The sequence below is a fragment of the Phyllobates terribilis genome, unplaced genomic scaffold (assembly GCF_046119375.1).
Source record: "Phyllobates terribilis strain yellow unplaced genomic scaffold, ASM4611937v1 Scaffold_3__8_contigs__length_932513732, whole genome shotgun sequence".
NCBI lineage: Eukaryota > Metazoa > Chordata > Amphibia > Anura > Dendrobatidae > Phyllobates > Phyllobates terribilis.
The window spans coordinates 102,532,183-102,556,381 of NW_027362763.1; the positions used below are offsets into that span (position 1 = coordinate 102,532,183).

General features: G+C 49.6%; 1 protein-coding gene across 4 annotated transcripts in view; it reads left to right on the plus strand.

Annotated features, from left to right (window-relative positions):
* LOC141258878 (protein eva-1 homolog C-like) overlaps positions 1–24,199 on the plus strand; it is a 723,187-nt gene that overhangs the window by 72,762 nt on the left and 626,226 nt on the right. For 2 of the 4 annotated variants that reach the window (XM_073674091.1, XM_073674093.1), the window contains exon 2: positions 190–407. In XM_073674091.1, coding sequence (XP_073530192.1) covers positions 190–407 — 218 coding nt within the window. The remainder of the gene's footprint in view (positions 1–189; positions 408–24,199) is intronic. The other 2 variants (XM_073674092.1, XM_073674094.1) reach the window with 1 other exon arrangement.

Genomic DNA, 24,199 nt, shown 5'->3' on the forward strand with positions numbered 1-24,199 from the left:
GGGGGGGGGAGTAATTTATTTTTTTTTTTACACTATTCGGAGGACAATCACTGGACAAACCCTTTAAGACTCAATGTTATTAAAAAAGGCATAGTTGAAATAGAAAATGTTGCCAATAGAAGAATATATGAAATTGTGACTTTTGCATAATTTTTATGTTTCATGTATTATAATTGTTCATTTTTCCAGCAGGTTATATTTCTAAAATATTGAGGAATTATACATTACGTGCCTGTGATGGAGAATATGTTTCACTTCGATGTCCTCACAAAAGTACTATCAGCATCCAGTCTACCTTCTATGGACGGAGCGTGCCTAGTCATCAGATGTGCCCGACACGTCACAAGCAACCGTACCGTACATTTGTGAAAGAAGATGTATCCTGTTCTGTCGGCACTTCGCTTCAGGTACCTTCAGTATGATTATAGTATGATGTGTTTTACAGGATTGCAAAAACATGGTTGTACAGCACTAGGCCTCCTCTGTCAATGTCATAGACAATAAATGTAGCAATTGTGCATGTGACGCGCCCCTGGGCCTGTATCGCGCTGCGTTGCGCACGCGGGGGCTTACCCGGAGCCGGATCTGTTGAGGGTTGTAGTCTCGTGGCGGTGACCCGGTCCGTGCCCAGGGAGTCAGACTAAGTGGCGCTGCAATAGCAGTGATGTTAGATGACTACGCCACCCGTTGAATGCAGCTTTAGGGCTGCTGCTGCAGGACAGACCGCTGAGGCCGGTGGTAGGATTGTGCAGCGTGGTAGTATAACCCCCAACGGGAGGGGTATGGCCTCAGGGCAGCCGACGTGGATGATGGGGGTAGCAGGAACCACTCAGAGACGGTACGGTGTAGTTCAGGGCCTTTACTGGTCACAAAGATAGACCCTCCCGGAGTACTGGCTAGCGATTGGGGCCTGGTCAGTCCTTGAGCAGATGGAATCTCCCCTGGCCAGGCGGAGTTGTAGGCCTCCCAAACTAACTGTACTCTTCTGGCTACCTTGCTAGAGGCGGGTAAAAGTAGCCCACGTCCCTGAGTGTGCCGTGTGGTGCTCACCCGTATGGCCGGTGACTCGGGGCCTTCTAGTAGCTTCCGCTCCACGACGGCGGTGCTGGTCCCACGCATGTGACCGTGCCTTTGGGTTTCTGGGCCAGGGGACCTGCAATCCCCTGCCGGTCGGTTTCTGCTGCTGGGTAGGAGTTAGTCCCCACAGCCTCGGACTCCGGGTCCGGTAAGAAATCTTCTCAGTCAGGGCGAGCTCTGCAGCTGCCAGCCCCTGACTCCTTGTAACACTGCTCCCACAGAGCTCCTGATGTTCTGTTCCTATATTTGCTTCTTTTCTCTGTCTCTACTTCTTCTCTACTCACTAACCCTGTGTTATGCACACGCCCGGGCTAAGCGGCGTGTGCGTGTGATTGGTAGTGATTCCACTGGACCGTGCCGGAGAGTGAATGCCTGGAGGGGCGTGACTAGGTATTCACCCGATCCGACCAGGGTCGCACGACGGCATACGACGCCAGTGCACCAAGGAGGAACCGAGCAGAGGGACCAGGTGCTACTCCAGGACAGACCCCGGACACGGCTGTTGACCCACACAGGGGAATACAGGAACAGGCTGGTAGGCTGGCACACAGACTGGTGGGTATAGGCAGGCACGACTGGTATGCAGGCAGGCGGGTATGCAGGCAGGGGGGTAAAGACAAGCACAGCTAGAGTGCAGACAGGGAGGCACTAGCAGGTAGGAACACAGGCGGGATAGGACCCAGTACACACCGGGACTCAGGAACAATACAGGCAGAGGGTTACAGGCAAGCACAGCAGACAAGGCTGAGCAGGGAGGACAGGGCTCTGTTCACACGGAACAGACAGGAAGGGAAAGACAGAGCCAGATACTCACACAGTACTTGCAGAGACAACAAGCAGGAGTTAGGTACGAGTTCAGACTCTGCAGAAAAAGGAAGGGAACGGACATAGAGGCAAAACAGGTAAAGGACAGGAGAGAGTTCAGACTGGAACTGAGTGTACGGAGGAGACCGACACTGCAGAGGGATACAGGAGCGGGTCTGGGAATACGGCCCCCAGAGAGGCGGAACGAACAGGCAAGGAGCGTGTTCAGACAGGACAGACCAGACACAGGAGCGGGTCTAGGAAATCGGCCACTAGAAGGCGAGAGGAACAGGCTAGGAGCGAGTTCAGACAGGTCAGACAAGATACAGGAACGGGTCTAGGTAATCGGCCCCTAGAAGGCAGGAGGAACAGGCTAGGAGCGTGTTCAGACAGGACAGACAAGAGAACACAGAAAGGACTCAGTTCAGACACGGGAGCTGATACCGCAAGGCAGGAGACATACAGGACTCAGTTCAGACACGGGAACTGATACAAAAAGCAGGAGACAAGAGACGGGACCTGGCACCTTCAGAGTGCAAGCACACACTGAAGGAAACACTATGCTCAGGCAGGGATAGAAGGGAGCTGCTGAGCTATATACCAAGTGACAGACAGCAATAGGCTGAGGACGCACAAGGGGTGTGACCCACAGCAGGTACAAAAGGCAGGAAGTGATCGGGCGCCGCCCTTAAGCAGCAGAAACAGACACAAACAGACAGCATGGAGGGAAGCCAGAGAGACATTCTGGACAGGTGATCAAGTGCGCCCTCTTGCACAGTGGGAGATGGACCACCATGCAAGGACGCCGCCAGGTATGTTACAGTACCTCCCCCCTTACGCCCCCTCTTCTTCAGGCCTGCCAGAATCTTCCGCAGGGAATTCGAGGACCAGTCGTTCACTGGGTTGGAGGGGGACAGAGACTTAAGGGTAATCTCTGCTTCGAGGTACATCTTGTCAAGCTCACAGGAAGAAATAGACGGGTTATCAGGTACATAATGAGGAAAAGTCACTGTCTCTTTGTTATCTGGTGGTATCCCGGAGGATTCAGGAAACAACTGGAGGTCCTCCGCCGGGTCAGAAGAGTGCAGAGGCTCAGAGAAAACAACTGCTTCAGAGTACACTAGGTCAGACTCACTGGAGGAAGCAGGCGAGGTATCGGGTACCGAGTATAGGAAAGTCTCTGTCCATTCACCACCAGGTGGCACCCCGAAGGGTTCTGGAGACAGCTGGCGGTCCTCCGCCTGGTCAGAGGGGTGTAGAGACTCACGGGTAACCTCTGCTTCAGAGTACACTAGGTCGGACTCACTGGACGAAGCAAGCGAGGTATCAGATCCAGGATATAGGAAAGTCTCTGTCCATTCACCACCAGGTGGCACCCCGAAGGATTCTGAACACAACTGGAGGTCCTCCGCCTGGTCGGAGGGGTGTAGAGACTCAGGAGTAACCTCTGCTTCGGAGTACACTAGGTTGGACTCACTGGACGAAGCGAGCGAGGTATCAGGTACAGAGTATAGGAGAGTCTCTGTCCTTTCGCTACCAGGTAGCACCCCGAAGGGTTCAGGAGACAACTGGAGATCCTCCGCCTGGTCGGAGGGGTGTAGAAACTCGGAGGTAACTACCACTTTGGGGTACCCATTGTCAGGCTCACAGGACGAAGCGGACAAAGTATTGAGTACCGGGTGTAGAGAAGTCTCTCTCCATTTGTCATCGAGTGGTATCCCGGAGGGTTCAGGAGGCAACAGGGGATCCTCCGCCAGGTAGTAGAGGTGCACAGACTCTGAGGTAACCACAGCTTTGGAGCATCCTTGGACATGCACACCGGTTAAAGAGAAAGAAGCATCTGATGCCGGGTGCAGGAAGTTCTCCTGTGTGGAGTCTGGATGGGCAGAAGTCTCTTCGGCCAGGAGAACTGGTGCACTACCCACGCACATTACCCATTGGGGTTTCTCCGGGATACAGGGAGATGAAGCTTCAGTAGGGACTTCAAGGTTGGGGTCAGGAGGTCTCAGGGAGGACAGACCCTGGCGTGACGGCTTGCCTCTAAGTCTAGCACGTCTGGACTGCCTCTTGAGGTTGAGAGAAGTATTTCGGAAAGCGTAGTCACCCTGTGAGGATTCTGGGTGGGCAGTAGTCTCATTGGGCTGGAGGACTATTGCGCTACCCACACACATTACCCGTCGGGGCTGCTCCGGGATATTGGGAAGTGAAGCTTCAGCAGGGGCTTCAGAGTTAGGGTCCTCGAAGACCATACGAAAGGCCACCAGGAAGGCCTGCAGGTCAAGGATGACAGGATCCCATGCTTCCCATAGGGGGGTGACCCATTTCAAGGCATCACCCGCTAGGTAGTCAATCATAAAGGCCACTTTAGCCCAATCGGAAGGAAAATAGAGAGGGTAGGCCTTAAAGTGTAGCATGCATTGCTCCACAAATGCACGACACTGTCTTGGATCCCCATAGTAACGTGGCGGATCCGCAGGAACGAGAGCTGATAGATCCATCTGGACGGGTGCGTAATTCGCCTGGAACTCAGCTAAAGGGGGAAAAAAAATTATTTATTTATTTTAATGCATGTATTCGCTGGAAAAACTTCTCAAAGAGCGAAGGCCGTGGGGCTCAACGGGAACCCTGGCCTGAGCATGCTGTTATGCACACGCCCGGGCTAAGCGGCGTGTGCGTGTGATTGGTAGTGATTCCACTGGACCGTGCCGGAGAGTGAATGCCTGGAGGGGCGTGACTAGGTATTCACCCGATCCGACCAGGGTCGCACGACGGCATACGACGCCAGTGCACCAAGGAGGAACCGAGCAGAGGGACCAGGTGCTACTCCAGGACAGACCCCGGACACGGCTGTTGACCCACACAGGGGAATACAGGAACAGGCTGGTAGGCTGGCACACAGACTGGTGGGTATAGGCAGGCACGACTGGTATGCAGGCAGGCGGGTATGCAGGCAGGGGGGTAAAGACAAGCACAGCTAGAGTGCAGACAGGGAGGCACTAGCAGGTAGGAACACAGGCGGGATAGGACCCAGTACACACCGGGACTCAGGAACAATACAGGCAGAGGGTTACAGGCAAGCACAGCTAGAGTGCAGACAAGGCTGAGCAGGGAGGACAGGGCTCTGTTCACACGGAACAGACAGGAAGGGAAAGACAGAGCCAGATACTCACACAGTACTTGCAGAGACAACAAGCAGGAGTTAGGTACGAGTTCAGACTCTGCAGAAAAAGGAAGGGAATGGACATAGAGGCAAAACAGGTAAAGGACAGGAGAGAGTTCAGACTGGAACTGAGTGTACGGAGGAGACCGACACTGCAGAGGGATACAGGAGCGGGTCTGGGAATACGGCCCCCAGAGAGGCGGAACGAACAGGCAAGGAGCGTGTTCAGACAGGACAGACCAGACACAGGAGCGGGTCTAGGAAATCGGCCACTAGAAGGCGAGAGGAACAGGCTAGGAGCGAGTTCAGACAGGTCAGACAAGATACAGGAACGGGTCTAGGTAATCGGCCCCTAGAAGGCAGGAGGAACAGGCTAGGAGCGTGTTCAGACAGGACAGACAAGAGAACACAGAAAGGACTCAGTTCAGACACGGGAGCTGATACCGCAAGGCAGGAGACATACAGGACTCAGTTCAGACACGGGAACTGATACAAAAAGCAGGAGACAAGAGACGGGACCTGGCACCTTCAGAGTGCAAGCACACACTGAAGGAAACACTATGCTCAGGCAGGGATAGAAGGGAGCTGCTGAGCTATATACCAAGTGACAGACAGCAATAGGCTGAGGACGCACAAGGGGTGTGACCCACAGCAGGTACAAAAGGCAGGAAGTGATCGGGCGCCGCCCTTAAGCAGCAGAAACAGACACAAACAGACAGCATGGAGGGAAGCCAGAGAGACATTCTGGACAGGTGATCAAGTGCGCCCTCTTGCACAGTGGGAGATGGACCACCATGCAAGGACGCCGCCAGGTATGTTACACCCTGCCTCAGCCCTAAGTTTATATAGGGGAAGTTCTTCCCCTCCCAGGACTGGGCAGGAGGTGTGGCATGCATAGGATTCCTGACCAAGAGACCTCCCACCTGCTCTCAGACATAACATTGCTGTTACTGTGGAAACCAGACCCCTGGGGTGCCACATTCCCCCCTAGTGAAATTTAGTACTCCGGGACTAAACATATATTTTTTTTTTTTTAGAAAAACATAACAAGGTACAACATTAATAATACAACAAGAAAAACACATAAAGATGGTCACGGCGTGTCCGCAACCGGGTGCAGTCTTTGAAGAAAAGCAAGGTGTCCATTTCACCAATACAGGGAGACGTAACCAGGTAGGGGTCTGTCCTGCCCCGAGTCCTTAACAGTCTTTAGTCCGTCCTGGGTTACGCTCCAACTATACACAAAGGATTCCCGGTAAATCCACCAAAGACTCCTATAAATAACTAGAAACACAAAATTACACACAAGCAACTATAAACAGGTAAACATTATAAAATAGCTTAAACATTTAGATCCTCCAACATGCGGGTAACTGGCCTCTAGTGGCCCTAGTGGACCTACGGAGCTGACTGTCTGGCCCTGAACTACAGGGTGTAGGAGCTGTCAAGGGTAAACTGGGCAGCTGTCTACCGGCTCTTTGTCTCACTAGGGGTACGGCAGGCTCACTATAAGCAGAGGGTTGATCCTCCTGTTCTGCTTGTGTGGAGTCTTCTGCCTCCTGGACCGGCTGTTCTTCCAGCTCTACCTGTTGCTCCGTAGGTGCTTGGGATGCTGGTTGGAGGAAGGTGAGTACGGGTACCACAACTGCACCATTGACTTGAGTCCAAGACCGAGGGAAGTCCCCGAGCACAGTACTAACCATATCTTCCCTTTTCTCTACGGGTCGATGGTCTTCTTGTTCCTCTTCAGGGTTCCGTAGCTGTTCAGGACACTTCTTCAGGTGATCCCGGGATACAATGGCTGTGGTCTCCCCTCCGTCTTTACTAATGGTACAGACCTTCGGGTTGTCGTGGCTTGAGGGCAGTACGGTGTACGGGTCCTTCTCCCACTGGTCGTCCAACTTGTGGAGCCGTCTTTTCCTCTTCAAGACCTGCTCTCCGGGTACCAGGGGAACAGCGGGAGCATACTGGTTGTAAGTTTTCTCTTGTCTTTCCCTAGCTTGACAGAGACTTCGCTCCACACTCTCCTGTACTTTCTGGTACTGCTGATGCCTCTCTGTGTCCCAGTCTGCTTCTGGTGAAGTGTCCTCGGGTGTCAGGACTCCCATTTCCAGGTCAACAGGTAACTTACCAGGTCTCGCCCTCGTTAGGTAAGCCGGGGTACAGTTGGTGGAACCTACCGGGATGTGGTTGTATAGGTCCACCAGATCGGCAGCCTCTCAGGCCACAGACTGCGTTCTTCCAGGGGCAACGTTTTCAGAAGATCCATTACCACCTGGTTCATTTTCTCACAAAGTCCATTAGTTTGCGGATGATAGGGTATCGTCCTTATCTTCCGGCAGCCATACAGATTGCAGAATTCCTGGAAGACCTCCGCTTCAAAGGCAGGTCCCTGGTCCGTCAGCACTTGGTCCGGGTATCCGTGCGGACGGCAGAAGTGCTGCTGGAAGGCTCTAGCTGCTGTTTGAGCCGTTAAGTCCTTGACGGGGACGACAACCAAGAACTGGGAGTAATGATCCACGATGGTTAACGCGTAGACGTAGCCACTTCTGCTTGGGGTCAGTTTTACATGATCCAAGGCTACCAGTTCCAACGGCTGCCGGGTGACGATGGACTGCAGGGGAGTCTTCTGGCTGGCACGGTCCTTCCTTCTTAGGTTACACGGGCCACAGTCTCTACACCACCTCTCGATGGTTCCCCTCATGCCTACCCAGTGGAACCGCCCGCGCAGCAGGAACTCCAGCTTCTTCCATCCGAAGTGTCCAGCCCCGTCGTGGTATGCCTCCATCACCATGGCTGCGTCTCTTCGTGGCACCACTACTTGCCAGATTAGTTCATGTGTCCGGGAGTTAACCATTCGGCGGCACAACTTCCCCTTATAAAGGAACAGTCGACTCTTCTCAGCCCACAGTTGCTTGGCTTCCTCCGGAGCGTCTGGGTCAAGGCGAGCCTCAGGCCGAGTCAGCATTTCCTTTACCAGCCGGACGGCAGGGTCACTGTCTTGCGTTTCCGCCCAGTTATAGTGAGGCAAGGGGTTAAACGTAGCGGCTTGCTTACTCCTTACCCGGTGGGAACACTGGATAGTCCCATGACGGTGAAACGCGGGGAGTTCGACTTCTTCCAGTCCCTCTGGATCTTCTCCTCCGTCCGGTAGATTTGGCATCCTGGACAGGGCGTCCGCGTTGGTATTGGAGCGTCCTGCCCGGTATTTGATTGTGAACTCGTAGTTGGACAGACGGGCCATCCATCTCTGCTCTAGGGCACCGAGTCTTGCTGTGTCCAGGTGTGTCAACGGGTTGTTATCCGTGTACACGATGAACCGGGAAGAAGCGAGGTAGTGCTTAAAGCGTTCGGTGACTGCCCACACCACTGCCAGGAACTCTAGCTTAAATGAGCTGTAATTCTCAGGGTTTCTCTCGGTGGGTCGCAGTTTTCGGCTGGCATAAGCGATTACTCGTTCTTTCCCCTGCTGGATCTGGGACAGCACAGCTCCTAGCCCGATGTTACTTGCGTCGGTGTAGAGGATAAAGGGCTGGCTGTAATCCGGGTACGCCAGGATTTCATCCCCCGTGAGGGCCATCTTCAGCTGGCGGAAGGACTCTTCTTCCAACTTCTCCCATCTGAAGGGCGGCTTCTGGTTCTTGGCCTTCCGGGACTGGCCTATCAGGAGGTCCTGCATAGGAGCTGCCTTTTTGGTGAAGCCGGGGATGAATCTGCGGTAATAGCCTACCAACCCAAGGAACTGCCGCACTTCCTTTACACTGGAGGGACTTGGCCATTCCTTAATTGCGGTGATCTTATCAGGGTCGGGAGCCACTCCATCAGCGCTCACCACGTGTCCCAGGTACTGCACCTTTGGCTTCAGGAGGTGACACTTAGAGGGTTTCACCTTCAGGCCGTAACTTGCCAGGGCTTCGAACACTTCCGCCAGATGTTTCAGGTGGTCCTCATAAGTCTTGGAATATACGATGACATCGTCCAGGTACAACAAGACCGTCTCGAAGTTTTTGTGTCCCAGACAGCACTCCATTAATCGTTGGAAGGTTCCTGGTGCGTTAAAAAAGTCCAAACGGCATACAGGTAAACTCGCTAAGTCCCATCGGGGTGGTGAATGCGGTCTTCTCCCGGTCCGCCTCTGCTACAGGAACCTGCCAGTACCCGCTAGTGAGATCCAAGGTAGAGAAGAAGTTAGCAGATCTTAAAGCAGCCAAAGACTCCTCTATCCTTGGTAAAGGGTACGCATCCTTGTGTGTGATACGGTTGATTTTCCGGTAATCTACACACATCCTCATAGTGTTGTCTTTCTTTTTGACTAAAACTAGTGGGGCTGCCCAGGGGCTACAGCTATCCCGGATTACCCCAGCCTCCTTCATGTCTCTAAGCATCCCCTTGGCGTGTTGGTAATGTGCAGGGGGTACGGGTCGATACCTCTCTTTTATGGGAGGATGATCTCCCGTGGGGATGTGGTGTTCTACCCCCTTGACTCGCCCGAAGTCTAACGGGTGTTTACTAAACACTCTCTCATACTCTTGAACCACCCGGTAGACTCCCTGTTTCTGGTGGGAGGGAGTGGAGTCAGTTCCCAAGTGTAGTTGCTGACACCAATCCTCCATTACTTTCTTAGAGCCGTTACCTTCCTCCGGGTGAGATGGAGGCAAGGGTTCCACAGACTGTATAGAGTTTTGGTTGATGGTATATAATTTGGCTAGCGTGGCATACCGGGGTAGGTATACTTCCCTCTTCCCGATATTTATTAGGCGAACGGGCACCCTCCCATGGCGTACATTAACCACCCCCCGTGCTGTCAAAATGGTGGGCCTGCTGTCTGAGTAAACTGGTTCTACCATTGCCTGGTAATCTCTACCTCTCGGACCAATAGCTGCCCGGCACCAAATCATCATTTCACTTTTTGGGGGCATGGCAATAGGGAAAGGGTCACACATTCTTACGCTACCAATCTCACCACCGGAGAGTTCTAGCTGTTGCCGTCGCATCAGTGCCCGGATCTCTTTCTGGAGCATTCGCTGCTGGCCGGAGCTGGCGTTCTTGGCAACCTGCTGTAAAAGGAAAATCACCTCTGCAAGACAATTTTCAATTACATTAGTTCCTAGAGTTATCTTTGGGTGACTCTCGTGTTTGTCAATGTCTACAATGATCAGTCCCTGTGCTGCCAGTTCGACTCTACCGATTTTGATGGTCATCTCTTTAAATCCGATCTGCGGCACGGGTTGACCATTGCTGGCGATAATACTCAAGTCGTCGTCAGGGTAGCGGGTTATATCCGAGTCATTCCAGTACTGCTTGAAGAGCACGTACGGGATGGTGGTGACCTGTGACCCGGTGTCCAGTAGGGCACTCATAGGGATGCCATCCAGTACCACAGGCAAGACTGGACGTCCTCCCACATATTTGTCGCGCCAGTTCGATGGGCCTGGTGATCTTTTTCCTGGGGGTTGGCCCTCTACCCCCAGGTTGTGCCAGTTTAAAGGACAGTACCTTGCCATATGTCCGGGTTGATTGCAGCGGCGGCAGATGGGTCGTCCGTCCTCGTCGTATCGGTCACTGGGTCTTCCTCTGGCCGGTGGGGTCCTCCTTGGTCGACGCCACGGGATGTCCTCCGGTCCGGATGCCAGCTGGATCTTCCCTGGAGTAGAAACCTGTAAAGACTGCACAGTTCGGGTTACCGCAGCAACGCTTTTAGCTAGCTCTTGGACCTGATGGTGCAGGTCTAGAGCCGGGTCATTGTTCAAAGCCCTCGCATCAGCCCCCACAGGCCCTGCCGACAAGGGCGCCGCCTCCTGGTGGTAAGTGATAGCTGGGCGCCTGTGGGTCACAACGCCACCCGGTGCCGGTTCTCGGAGGACCCGGATGGCTCTGTCCTTGAACTGTGCAAATCCCAGATGAGGGTCCTGTAAGGCCATTGCCCGCAACTGGGTTCGGTGGGCATTGCAATATAAACCCTCTATAAATTGTTCAGTCAACAGCCTGTCCTCGTCTCCCACGCCGTCAGGGTCGGTCTGCTTAACGGCTCTCAGGGCCTCTTGTAGGTTCAGGGCATAGTCCCTTATACTCTCATGTGCCAGCTGTTTGCACCCGTAGAATCTAAGCTTGATCTCGGCTGAGGTGCGGGTATCAAAGGTGTCCCTCAGCCGGGTTAGTATCCCTGCGACAGTCCTCCCCCCAGGTGGCCAGGACTTTACCTCCCTTCGGGCTGCCCCGGTTAATTGGGCCACCAGGATGCTCACTTTTTGCTCTTCTGTGAGGGGGTACACCTGGAAGAGGCTATCCAGCTTTTCTCTAAAGTCCTGCAGGGTATGTGACTCCCCTGAGTACTGGGGTAGCCAGGCTGCCCCCGGGATATAGGGCATGGTGAAAGGCATGACCGCAACAGCGGTGGCGCTGGCGGGGATTGGAGCGGTGAAGCTCTCCTCCGTATCCGACATCCTTCTTCCCCCTAGTGGACCGTGGCCTACCTTGCGATGATCCTCTTCCGTAGGCCGCGGCTCTGCAGTGGATCGTCAGGGTTGAGGACCTTCCGTCGCGCTCCTGTGACGTCGGCGTCTGCTGGGCTCCTTCCAGGACCTGACGCAACGTCCGGACGTGAGGCGGGGCTTCAGTTCTCGCGGGCTTTTCGGAGTCCACGCCCCTCTTTTTCCCGCGCGGCGTCCTCAAGATGGCGTCCAACGGCGGGAAAACTCCACAGATGGCGGGAAGAAGGCTGAAAATGGCGCCGGATGGCGGGAATCTTCACGGATGGCGGGAAGAAGGCTGAAAATGGCGCCGGATGGCGGGAATCTTCACCACAGGTGAGTTTGAAAGTCTCTTGTTCAGGCACGCAGTACCTGGTGGTTGCGGGCACGAAATCCTGCCGACTATGCCAAAAGTTGACGCGCCCCTGGGCCTGTATCGCGCTGCATTGCGCACGCGGGGGCTTACCCGGAGCCGGATCTGTTGAGGGTTGTAGTCTCGTGGCGGTGACCCGGTCCGTGCCCAGGGAGTCAGACTAAGTGGCGCTGCAATAGCAGTGATGTTAGATGACTACACCACCCGTTGAATGCAGCTTTAGGGCTGCTGCTGCAGGACAGACCGCTGAGGCCGGTGGTAGGATTGTGCAGCGTGGTAGTATAACCCCCAACGGGAGGGGTATGGCCTCAGGGCAGCCGACGTGGATGATGGGGGTAGCAGGAACCACTCAGAGACGGTACGGTGTAGTTCAGGGTCTTTACTGGTCACAAAGATAGACCCTCCCGGAGTACTGGCTAGCGATTGGGGCCTGGTCAGTCCTTGAGCAGATGGAATCTCCCCTGGCCAGGCGGAGTTGTAGGCCTCCCAAACTAACTGTACTCTTCTGGCTACCTTGCTAGAGGCGGGTAAAAGTAGCCCACGTCCCTGAGTGTGCCGTGTGGTGCTCACCCGTATGGCCGGTGACTCGGGGCCTTCTAGTAGCTTCCGCTCCACGACGGCGGTGCTGGTCCCACGCGTGTGACTGTGCCTTCGGGTTTCTGGGCCAGGGGACCTGCAATCCCCTGCCGGTCGGTTTCTGCTGCTGGGTAGGAGTTAGTCCCCACAGCCTCGGACTCCGGGTCCGGTAAGAAATCTTCTCAGTCAGGGCGAGCTCTGCAGCTGCCAGCCCCTGACTCCTTGTAACACTGCTCCCACAGAGCTCCTGATGTTCTGTTCCTATATTTGCTTCTTTTCTCTGTCTCTACTTCTTCTCTACTCACTAACCCTGCCTCAGCCCTAAGTTTATATAGGGGAAGTTCTTCCCCTCCCAGGACTGGGCAGGAGGTGTGGCATGCATAGAATTCCTGACCAAGAGACCTCCCACCTGCTCTCAGACATAACATTGCTGTTACTGTGGAAACCAGACCCCTGGGGTGCCACACATGGCGCCCTACCAGCAGCCCCAGTCAACTCCTGGCTGCGGCCAAAGGCCAAATGGGAATGGGGGATAATGGTTCCTCATTTTGGCAAATCGATTGGGGTCCAAGCCAGTGCTGTAGCATTGGGGAAGGCACGGGGGCAAGTGACTGGGGCACAAAGCTCTTAAGTGCACAGAATTTCTAAAGAAAACAAAAATTAACAATAGCGCAGAGAATCCACTTCTGATCGAGTGCTCCTGATATCTGTGTGAGCACCAATGTGAACTGTATAGGTCTTAACAGGACACCAATATAATCAGATCATGTCACAAAGTAGGGAGCCTAGCGCAACCACTGTGTTTCCTGTAGGCAATAGACTACTTTACGTAAGCGTCCCGCTACAGGTGGTGCATTGTGCCGCAAGTGCTAACCACTCTACAGAAAATAGTTGACATTATTAATTTTGGAAAAGGAACCAAAATCAATAAAAGGGGCATTAATACTTTGTAAAGGTGAAACTCTGGGGGCTTTATTTGGTTTAAAGGGAAACTCAGAGGGCATGATTACTGGGTTGAGGGGTCACAATATGTCCCTTACCCCAGTAGTTGTCAACTCCCGATATGCCACTGGTCTTACCAGTTGGCCCCAACCCCGACTTAACAAATATCACAAGAGATTAGGAATTACATTTGCAGGACCCTGGTCCAGTGGTCTGGTCTGTTTTCCATAGCTGGAAAGTCCTGAGAATGACTACAGACCTGCCAGCATCCCCGGCTCCTCCTTCGATTAGCTGGCATGTGAATCACACTACAATGATTGACACCCACTTTTGGGTCAGACCTTGCAGCTCTCTGGCGCCCCCTTATCCTGCTGGTCAAACACGGTATTGACCGAGGATAAGCACGGGTGCAGCTGCTCTAGTTTATGTCGACTATTGCGGCACGTGATGTGACAGGACGTATATATACCACCAGTTCCTTCCAGGAACGTATATATACCTCCGACCAGCCACCCTCAAACCACAATATCACATAAATACTGGTATACTGCCACCACCGATCGCTTAACAGGTGGATCGGGTACCTGGTAGGTAACGTGAATTAGCGGGTGAGGAACGTGTTTGCTCGACATAGGACAAGAAGGACAAAACTGGTAAATAATTAATGATTTACTCCCAAAAGGGGGGCAGTGTTTACAAAATATATACAAGATATTATAAAGGAGACAATTTACATGTATGCATAAACAGTTATTAAAATAAAAGGGATAGGTAATAGCAAAACCTGCGCCACGAGGTGATGGTCTCAGATTCTGTGGGGGGGACGGCTCCCCGGAAATTAGACGTGATTCTTCCGCGCAGCGTGGTATGCGTGCGTCTGGCGTCCCTGAGAGGAATGACCTGAAAATGGCTGATTTGCTTTTTAGTAACAGGGCCAAATTATTAGGAACCGCCCATTTTGTCTACCTCACACGGGGGCTCGGTTTTGTGAAACCACCCAGCTGCATAGAACATAGAAACCTTCAGATTTCATATCTGGGTGTGGGGGGGTCCCACATCCAAGATGGAGACATCATGTTGGCCGTCACTAATTTTCATGCAGATGGATATTAAACAGGACCTCTCTATGATGCTCAGAAGCTAAGAAACCAATTCCTCGATTTCTGGGGGTATCCCAGTTATGAAAAATAAATCATTGTAACCAGGAAAATGTGAACATTCCATAACTCTGGTCCCTGGGTTAGTGACCGTCATGTGCGTTTTTAAATTCTACATTAACTGTTTGTCCAGCTAAACAATAGAATTTTGGAGGGAATAACTATTTTGAACTAGAAGCTGCTCTGCACTGAGGGTTTACGACGATAATAAAAATTCTTAGGGTGGGGGCCAGCACTGCAGTTCTATGTCTTCTCTTACAAGTGGATAGGGGGTGGGGGTTTTTCTTTTTTAAAACATCTCTCATTTTTAAAATTAGGGAAAAATACCTTTTGCCTGACAATGATGACATCATGCCAGACCAGCTAATCAAAAGAGGAGCTGGGGATGCCAGTGGGTAGATGGTGGTTAGCAGGCATGCCATCCAACAGCCACAGAATACTGACCTAACCACTGGACCAGCGTCTTACGAATCTATTTGCTCATCTCTAATTATCACCTGTCTAGTGGATAGGCGATAATTTATCTAAACCGGAATAAAGAGTTTGTCTTGACTGGACAATCCCTTAGCGCAATGGGGTCTGCTGTTGACAAGTCCAACCATCCCAGGATTAGATCTTTATGTCCTGTACCTCCAGGGTTTATACAATACTACTGATGTATTCCTATGTGATCATGAGCCTATAAGGCACCAGGGCCCGGGTGTAACTGCTACCTCAGCACCACTACAGCTACATACATGGTTTTTGCTCATTTACAATATTATTTATGTGATTGTGTCTGACCGGCCACCAAGCAGGACATTTACTTTGCTAATGTTGATCTAATCCATTTGCTGCGGCTGAGAGTCAATTGCCTGTGTAAGAACGTAGCCTGGGGCTGTGTGTGCGGACAGCGCTCCGCTTTTCAGCAGGTTTTATTGCTGCCTTTGTACGCCAATTGCAATCTAAACAGAAGTGAGAACCACAGCGTTGACAGTCAGCAAATATGGGGCTGGCAGGCAGCAAACTATTGTGTTTTCCTAAAGACAGACTGGGAAGGGGGTTTTATTTATTTCTCTTCATGAAAACTGAACCCGGAATAGAGATTTGTGATGATCAGCAAATAATGGCCACTTGATGATGTACATGGCTGTTTCTATCTAATGGCGGACAAGTGGTTAATATATATTTACGAAAGAGCTAATATGAAGGACACACTTGCCGTAAGGCCAGAATGGGTTCACTTTTGGGCCCTTGCAGAGTAGGGACACAACCCATGATATCTACATCTCACTTAAATTGGCGGTGACAACCTGTGACGATCTCATTCATAAGGGAATTTGCCCCTTCTCTTTTCTGGGGTTAATAAACACCAGACCCTCATGTCCCAGGTCGTTAGGGCTGTTGTGTTATTAATTATTGTGCGTTACGGATCCGGGTGGTGGAACCTCTGTGCTGCGGTGCAAGGAGGGGCGTGACTAAGTATCAACTCGGTCCGACAAAGGTCGCACGGCGGCTCAGTCGACTCCGTGAACCAGTGAGGATATGAGCAGAGGGACCAGGTGCCACTTTGGGACCGACCTTGTATGAGAGCAGGTGACTCCCACCGTGACTCCCACGGGTCAGAAGGCAGGAACTGACCGTTACAGCGGATGAGCTTCAGCTGGCAGGCTGACAGGTGGTCCGGGTAGACAAGCAGGCTGATTAGGCAGATAGTCAGGCGAGTGTTCCGGGTAGGCAAGCTGGCGGCACAACAGGTAGCTGGCTGGTGCTTCCAGGTAAGCGGGCTGGCAAGCACGGTAGGTAACAGGCTGGTGCTTCCAGGTAAGCGGGCTGGCAAGCATGGTAGGTAACAGGCGGGTGCTTCCAGGTAAGTGGGCAGGCAGAGCTCATAGACAGACTGGCGGACTGGACTGTAGACAGACTGTCGGGCAGAAGAGAAGTCAGGCTAGCAGACTGAGCAGAAGATCAGACTGGCGAACAGGACTGACTTGCAGAGGACCTGGGGGCTGAAGCAAAGTAAGAATCACAAATCAACAACCTTGCACGGGCACCTCCATATTGGAGGAAGTGCCCCTTATAGGGAAAGCCCTCCAGTGATTGGCCGGGGACTTTTTAGGATGGCGAGCACAGCCCCTTTAAGAGGGAGGGAGCACGCGCGCCCTAAGCACAGAGCCAGGGAAGCTGCGTGCACCAGCAGCAGCTGCAGGGAGGCCGGAAGACGCTGGAGCAGGACCGCGGCGGTAAGGGGGACAGCGTCTCTGCCTGGCAGGGGGCTGAGATGCCGATGCTACATTGTGTTATTAATCAGCAGCAGAAAGGATCTATCTCCTGTAAGCTTCTCTACAGGACGTCCTCCCTACATTTGTGGAATTATTATAATCTTTGAAAGACATCATAACATGATCTACTGACTCCACTGTTGCCGCCGTCTTGGTACAGGCACAGGGTGAGCTTTATAGGAGACCTTGATTTTCACTGGATACTCCATTCCTTATTTGCCACTAAGCATTGGAGGGCCAGCGCTTAAGGCGGAGTATTACGGGAGGCGTCACCCTCTATTCCTAATGAAAATTTACCCAATTTTTGTTTCACTTTCATTTTTTTTCCCCTCTGCCCTGGGGCAGATTTTCATTAAAAAAACAGCATCTTTGTTAATGGAGATAGGGGGAGGTAACATATATTTTTCACATAAAGGAGAGAGGAAGATGTGTAATGCTCCTCCAGCCTTTCCTCTACAGTGCAAAGAGGAAGAGCCACCAAGTGCAGCCTCAGTGTGTGACTCATTGGCCCTGGGGTGTTTGCGGGCAAAACAGCCTTCAGGATAAGAAAATATGCTCACTACTGCCTTCCCTTTCACAAGAAAATTTACATATAAAAGTTATGTCTTGTATGTTTGTCGGGGTGGGGTGTGCATTAAGTTTGTCTGATGGTGGGAGGAACCGTTGCAGGGGACTCAGGGGATATGAAAGTCAGACATGTAACAGGCAGATGGCCGCTATAGATAAAAGTAGGAACGAGGGGAGGTGGGAACAGTGACAGATTCAACTGCTCGGAGGCGGCACTGCTCAGTACCGCTACCAGAGTCAGGAGCCTTCCTATAATCAGACACTGCTGATTGGATGGAAGCCAGTAGCACTTTAGACTGACAGAGGCTCCTCCAAATCAGCACTAGCTAAAAAAAAAAGCTACACAAGAAAGCAGGGGAGGATTGTGCTTTAATAGAAAGTCCAGAGGCTGCTGCAGAAGGATCCAATGCATCAACCCAAGGATTAGCTCATGTCTCAAAAAAAAAAAAATAATAATAATTTCGAGACACCTCCCCCTTTTCTCAATTCAAAAATATGGAAATTAAAATAGACATTTGGTATAAACATGACCGTAGGTGATTTATCATTCTATAAAATGGTTTAACCCACAAAGTAAATGCAGTAGAGACACAAATAAAAAGCAAAATTCCAGAACTTTTTTCTTGACCACCACCCCACCCCTCCAAAAAAAAACAATAAAAGTTCATCAAGCCCTGACAGCTCCATTGATGGAAAAGTATAGAAAGTAAAGGGATAGCTCTTAGGAGATAGAAAAAAAAACCTCAGTCCTTGTAATGCCCCATTCCACCCCCACACACTCGGTATGATGCCCATTGAACCCCACACTCACATTATGCAAAGATAGTACAGTCCCTCCCTCATAGTATGATGGATATCGTGCATAATGCCCCCACAGCCAGGATGCGCATAGAGATTGTGTCACATGACTGATGCACACACGCACTATGCACGCAAACCGAGAGTACATCTAAAAGTAGGAATTAGTACTACCAGTAATGGTATTAACAGGAGTCCATCATGACAGCACCACCAGGAGGTAGTCCTTCTTATCCTTGGTAGGGACAGGAAACACAGAAGAAGTTAAATAACCTCTCCCCACCACGATCTACCAGTGATTTTTGAAGTACCACACCAGGATGGATGCAACCATGTTTTTTTATTGAATTTTGTTCTACACACTTCACCTCACACATCAAATAGGAAATCCAAGGGAGGGAATGTAATGGTGCTGTCATGGACTTCTGGAAATACCATTACTGGTATGACCAATTCCTACTTTCCAGGATGTCCCTCCTAACAGCAACACCAGGAGAAATACCAGATAACTCCTTTAGGGCAGGATTACAGCTTGGAGGACTTTCTTCCCAAAGGCAGTCTGTTGGTTTGACAGAACGTCCAATTTGTAATGTCCGCAGAAAGTATTTAAGTTTGTCCAGGTTGCTGCTCTGCAGATCTTGTCTACTGGAGGTTCCTACTCTCCCTACACATGAAGTCGACATTGCTCTTGTCAAGTGAGCTCTGATGTTCTGCGGGGGAGATCCGTCCTGCTGTAACATAGGCTGAGTGGATTGAGATTTTAATCCACCTAGCAAGCGTACATTTCGATGCCTTCATTCCTTTGTTTTTTCCACCCACATTGGTTGAAGAGGTTTGAATCTATTCTGCAAGATTCCTTGATGCTCAAGTATTATAGGACCGTTCTCCTTACGACTAAAGGAGTGAAATGAAAAATTTAGCCGATTATTATAATTTTGGCTGAAAGAAGGCAAGATGATCCCTTGATTTCTGTGGAAGTCAGTAACTACCTGGGGTAGTAATGCTGGATCCAAACTTAGAATTAGACAGTCCGCCTGAATTTTCAAGTAAGGATCTTTAATAGAAATGGCCTGAATTTCACCTGTGTCTTGCTGACGTTCTTGCTACCAGAAAGACTGTTTTAAGGGATATGGCCTTTAAGTCTGCTTAAGCTAAAGGTTCATACAGTATGGTTCCTTAGATAAGGCATTTTAAACTAGATTGAGGTTCCATGGGTGCACCGAACACCTTATTGTAGGTTTAAGATGCTAGATAGATTTTATGAACCTTATTATCCAAGGATGATTGACTAGTGGATAATCAAACAATGACCCCCCAAAGACGATACTTGTACTTTTAAAAGGTACTGGAACTTAGTCCTTTGTCAAACCCTGACTGAAAATAATCTAATATTCTAAGAACGCTGAGGCCTGAAGTTATGGATACAGGACTTTTACTTCCAGCGCAGAACTTTCAGATCTTGAGAGATAGCTGAAGTTACCGGCTTTCGGCTGCTCTGAATGGTAGAGGTGACCGACACCAAGTTCTTTTGATGTCAAGATTATCCACTCAGGATCCAGGCTGATAGGTGTAGCATGTCCAGGTGCTTGTGGTAAAGCAGACCATAAGACAGGTCGTCATGTCTTGATGGTAGGAGTATGGGGTCTTTCAAAGAAATCTGTTGCTTGGGCCAGTAGGGAACTATTAAGATGAACGTGGCTGGACCTTCTTGGATTTTCCTCAACATCTTAGGGATTCATGAGAATGGTGGGAAGCCATACGCCAACTTCTTGTCTCAGAATTGGGATAAAGAGTCTATCCCTGTTGGATTGTCTCCTAGATTTAGCGAAAAGAACTTTATTTTTGTGCTATTTCTGAAAGCAAACAAGTCTATTGCTGGGATGCCCCAGAACTGTTATTTGGTGAAACACTTCTTTGTTTAAGGACCATTCTGGGAGCTGTATTTTTTCCCCTGCTTAGAAAATCTACCACTTTATTCTTTCATCTCTTCTATTGCACTGCTGTGAATGATCTGACAGTATTTTCTGCCCAACAGAATATTTCCTCTGATACTGACTGATATCGTTTTGGTCCACCTTGATGAAGAAAGGAGACTGTAGTGGAATTGTCTGAAAATATTCTAACATACTGATTTTTCAGATGCGACTAATGTCTCAATTGTTTCACACTGTATGAAGTGTAATTTGATGATTTGTTGCCAATTGACGCATGCCATTTTCCTTGAAGATATTGACCCTCTATGTGAACCCCCACAACCACTGAGGCTTGCATCTGTTAATGCTTACACATGGTGAGTTGATTCAGGGTTTTCCTTTTTGGAGATTTACTAGATTTACATCAGAACAAAGACTCCTTTACTTCCATGTCTGTCCCTGATAGGGACAGGAAAAACACTGGTGGGTGGTGATAGGGACAGGAAACAATGAAGAACTACCTCTTGGTGGTGCTATCAGGAGGAATGTCCTGGAAATACTGGTGTAACTGTAATCATGGGGAAGGACGCAGCCTTCCTTTGGCACTGAAGTAGTTAAAGTGTTCCCGTAGTTAGACCTCTCTGAAATGTTGGTAGGCCAAGCTAAGGGGTTAGCATCAGTGGTCCAGTCAGTAGAGTAGAGGGGGAACTTAGTGCCCTGACCAAGCCTTGAGTGTTATAGAGCTTGTTCCTGGCATAATTCATTGTGGGCTGCAGTACTTGTAACCAGCCACAAGATGCCACTGTCCCGGGTGCAGATGTCAGGTTGAGTCTGCCAGCAGTATTACAGACAGTGATGGGGTTAATGCTGTGTGATGACAGTCCACAGAGGGTGGGCACATTAGGAAAATCTCTGCTTAGTTTTCAGAAGCAGAAAGTGATGAGTAGTAAGAGATAGGACAGTGAACTGTACGGGCAGCCTGACTATATGGTGGCTGCTAGGGTAGACGGGAGCTCCATACCCTCAGACAGTGAGATCACCAGTGTAAAAGTCTCCCTACGCAAGAGTCCTGTTAGCCGGCTGGAGAAACTCCTCAAAGGTAGTGAGGACCCGGGGCACTTCTAGTCTGCAGGAAGCAGAGGAAGATAAATAGGACTCCAGGCTAAAACGTGGGGGAGATATTGGATCCGGAACACTGTTGGTTTTGCAGAAGAGTCTCTTGGGCTAGAGATTAGAGTCACAGAGATGCTTCACTTAAAGCGGGAACCAGGGCTGAAGATGTTGCCAGCACCTGTGAGGGAGATAACCTGTCGGGCCTTATCCATTATATCTGCCTGTAAATACTGTACATATTCCTCTTCCCCCAAGTTATGGTTAAGAACCTCATGTCCTCTGAATTTATTGCTGCCCTGGTCCCAGAAGAGAAATGCCTGGAGACAGCCGCGATCGGATGGTTTGAAGTAAGTAGAGAGCCCCACATACACAGCCACACATCAGAGGGAGGACACGAATTGTCTGTAGGGTGCCAGAGCGAGAGGGGGCTACAGCTCGCCCACGACTACCTCGCTGAGGCACCTTACATAACTATGACCTTTGTTTTTTTTAGCTTGTGGTAAAATTTAACAAAAAAACAAACAAAACTACATTAAACATTAAGTCACTTACTTTAGCGCTTCAGTACCACCTTGATAACTCTAAAGAGTCAGGGCTTTAAACACGCCTATATTGATTGACATTCTGCTTGGTGTGTGACCATCAATGCCAAGCAGCATGTTAGTAATAGAAGAATGGATACAGTCAGTGCCCCGACCCTGACTCTTCAGCACTCAAGCACCACCCTGATGACTCTTGGAGAGTTTCCCCTTCTGGAAAAATTTAGTCTGTAGACAGCTTAGTATAACCATAGAAGATTGACTTCAATATTAAAGAAAATGAGACTTTGTTTTTATAAATTAGTTTATTTAAAAAAAAATGACATGAACAAATATGAACAAAATCTCACAAAAGAGAAAAGCTGACGCAGGATACAGAATTATTAAATGCAAAGCACTACCATAAGTGGCCACTAGATCGCAGAAGGCTCACAATGATAAATGGGATCTCAACTAAGAATACATAGAGAGGTAGAGCCTTTAATGCGGGGTCATGCAATACACTCAACATGAATTCAATATATATATAGCAGTAAAAGCATTAGATTGGTCCTACTAAGTATGATTTAATTAGGACCTCATTTTCGAAGATATAAGGAAAGAAAAGCATGATCAGAATGAAAGTAAGGTAAAGATGAGGAAAAATGAGAACGTGATAAATGAATAGTGATATGAAAATAAAAGATACTATCACACACACATATAATATATATACATACATACAGTACAGACCAAAAGTTTGGACACACCTTCTCATTTAAAGATTTTTCTGTCTTTTCAAGACTATGGAAATTGTACATTCACACTGAAGGCATCAAAACTATGAATTAACACATGTGGAATTATATACTTAACAAAAAAGTGTGAAACAACTGAAAATATGTCTTATATTCTAGGTTCTTCAAAGTAGCCACCTTTTGCTTTGAGGACTGCTTTGCACACTCTTGCCATTCCCTTGAAGAGCTTCAAGAGGTAGTCACCGGAAATGGTCTTCCAACAATCTTGAAGGAGTTCCCAGAGATGCTTAGCACTTGTTGGCCCTTTTGCCTTCACTCTGAAGACCAGCTCACCCCAAACCATCAGGTCTGGTAACTGTGGAGGCCAGGTCATCTGGCGTAGCACCCATCACTCTCCTTCTTGGTCAAATAGCCCTTACACAGCCTGGAGGTGTGTTTGGGGTCATTGTCCTGTTGAAAAATAAATGATGGTCCAACTAAACGCAAACCGGATGGAATAGCATGCCGCTGCAAGATGCTGTGGTAGCCATGCTGGTTCAGTATGCCTTCAATTTTGAATAAATCCCTAACAGTGTCACCAGCAAAGCACCCCCACACTATCACACCTCCTCCTCCATGCTTCACGGTGGGAACCAGGCATGTAGAGTCCATCCGTTCACCTTTTCTGCATTGCACAAAGACACGGTGGTTGGAACCAAAGATCTCAAATTTGGACTCATCAGACCAAAGCACAGATTTCCACTGGTCTAATGTCCATTCCTTGTGTTCTTTAGCCCAAACAAGTCTCTTCTGCTTGTTGCCTGTCCTTAGCAGTGGTTTCCTAGCAGCTATTTTACCATGAAGGCCTGCTGCACAAAGTCTCCTCTTAACAGTTGTTGAAGAGATGTGTCTGCTGCTAGAACTCTGTGTGGCATTGACCTGGTCTCTAATCCGAGCTGCTGTTAACCTGCGATTTCTGAGGCTGGTGACTCGGATAAACTTATCCTCAGAAGCAGAAGTGACTCTTGCTCTTCCTTTCCTGGGGCGGTCCTCATGTAAGCCAGTTTCTTTGTAGCACTTGATGACTTTTGCAACTGCACTTGGGGACAATTTCAAAGTTTTCCCAATTTTGAGCACTGACTGACCTTCATTTCTTAAAGTAATGATGGCTGCTCGTTTTTCTTTACTTAGCTGCTTTTTTCTTGCCATAATACAAATTCTAACAGTCTATTCAGTAGGACTATCAGCTGTGTATCCACCAGACTTCAGCACAACACAACTGATGGTCCCAACCCCATTTATAAGGCAAGAAATCCCACTTATTAAACCTGACAGGGCACACCTGTGAAGTGAAAACCATTTCCGGTGACTACCTCTTGAAGCTCATCAAGAGAATGCCAAGAGTGTGCAAAGCAGTCATCAAAGCAAAAGGTGGCTACTTTGAAGAACCTAGAATATAAGACATATTTTCAGTTGTTTCACACTTTTTTGTTAAGTATATAATTCCACATGTGTTAATTCATAGTTTTGATGCCTTCAGTGTGAATGTACAATTTTCATAGTCATGAAAATACAGAAAAATCTTTAAATGAGAAGGTGTGTCCAAACTTTTGGTCTGTACTGTACATACATACATACCAAAAGTTTGGACACACCTTCTCATTTAAAAATTTTTCTGTATTTTCAGGACTTTGAAAATTGTACATTCACACTGAAGGCATCAAAACTATGAA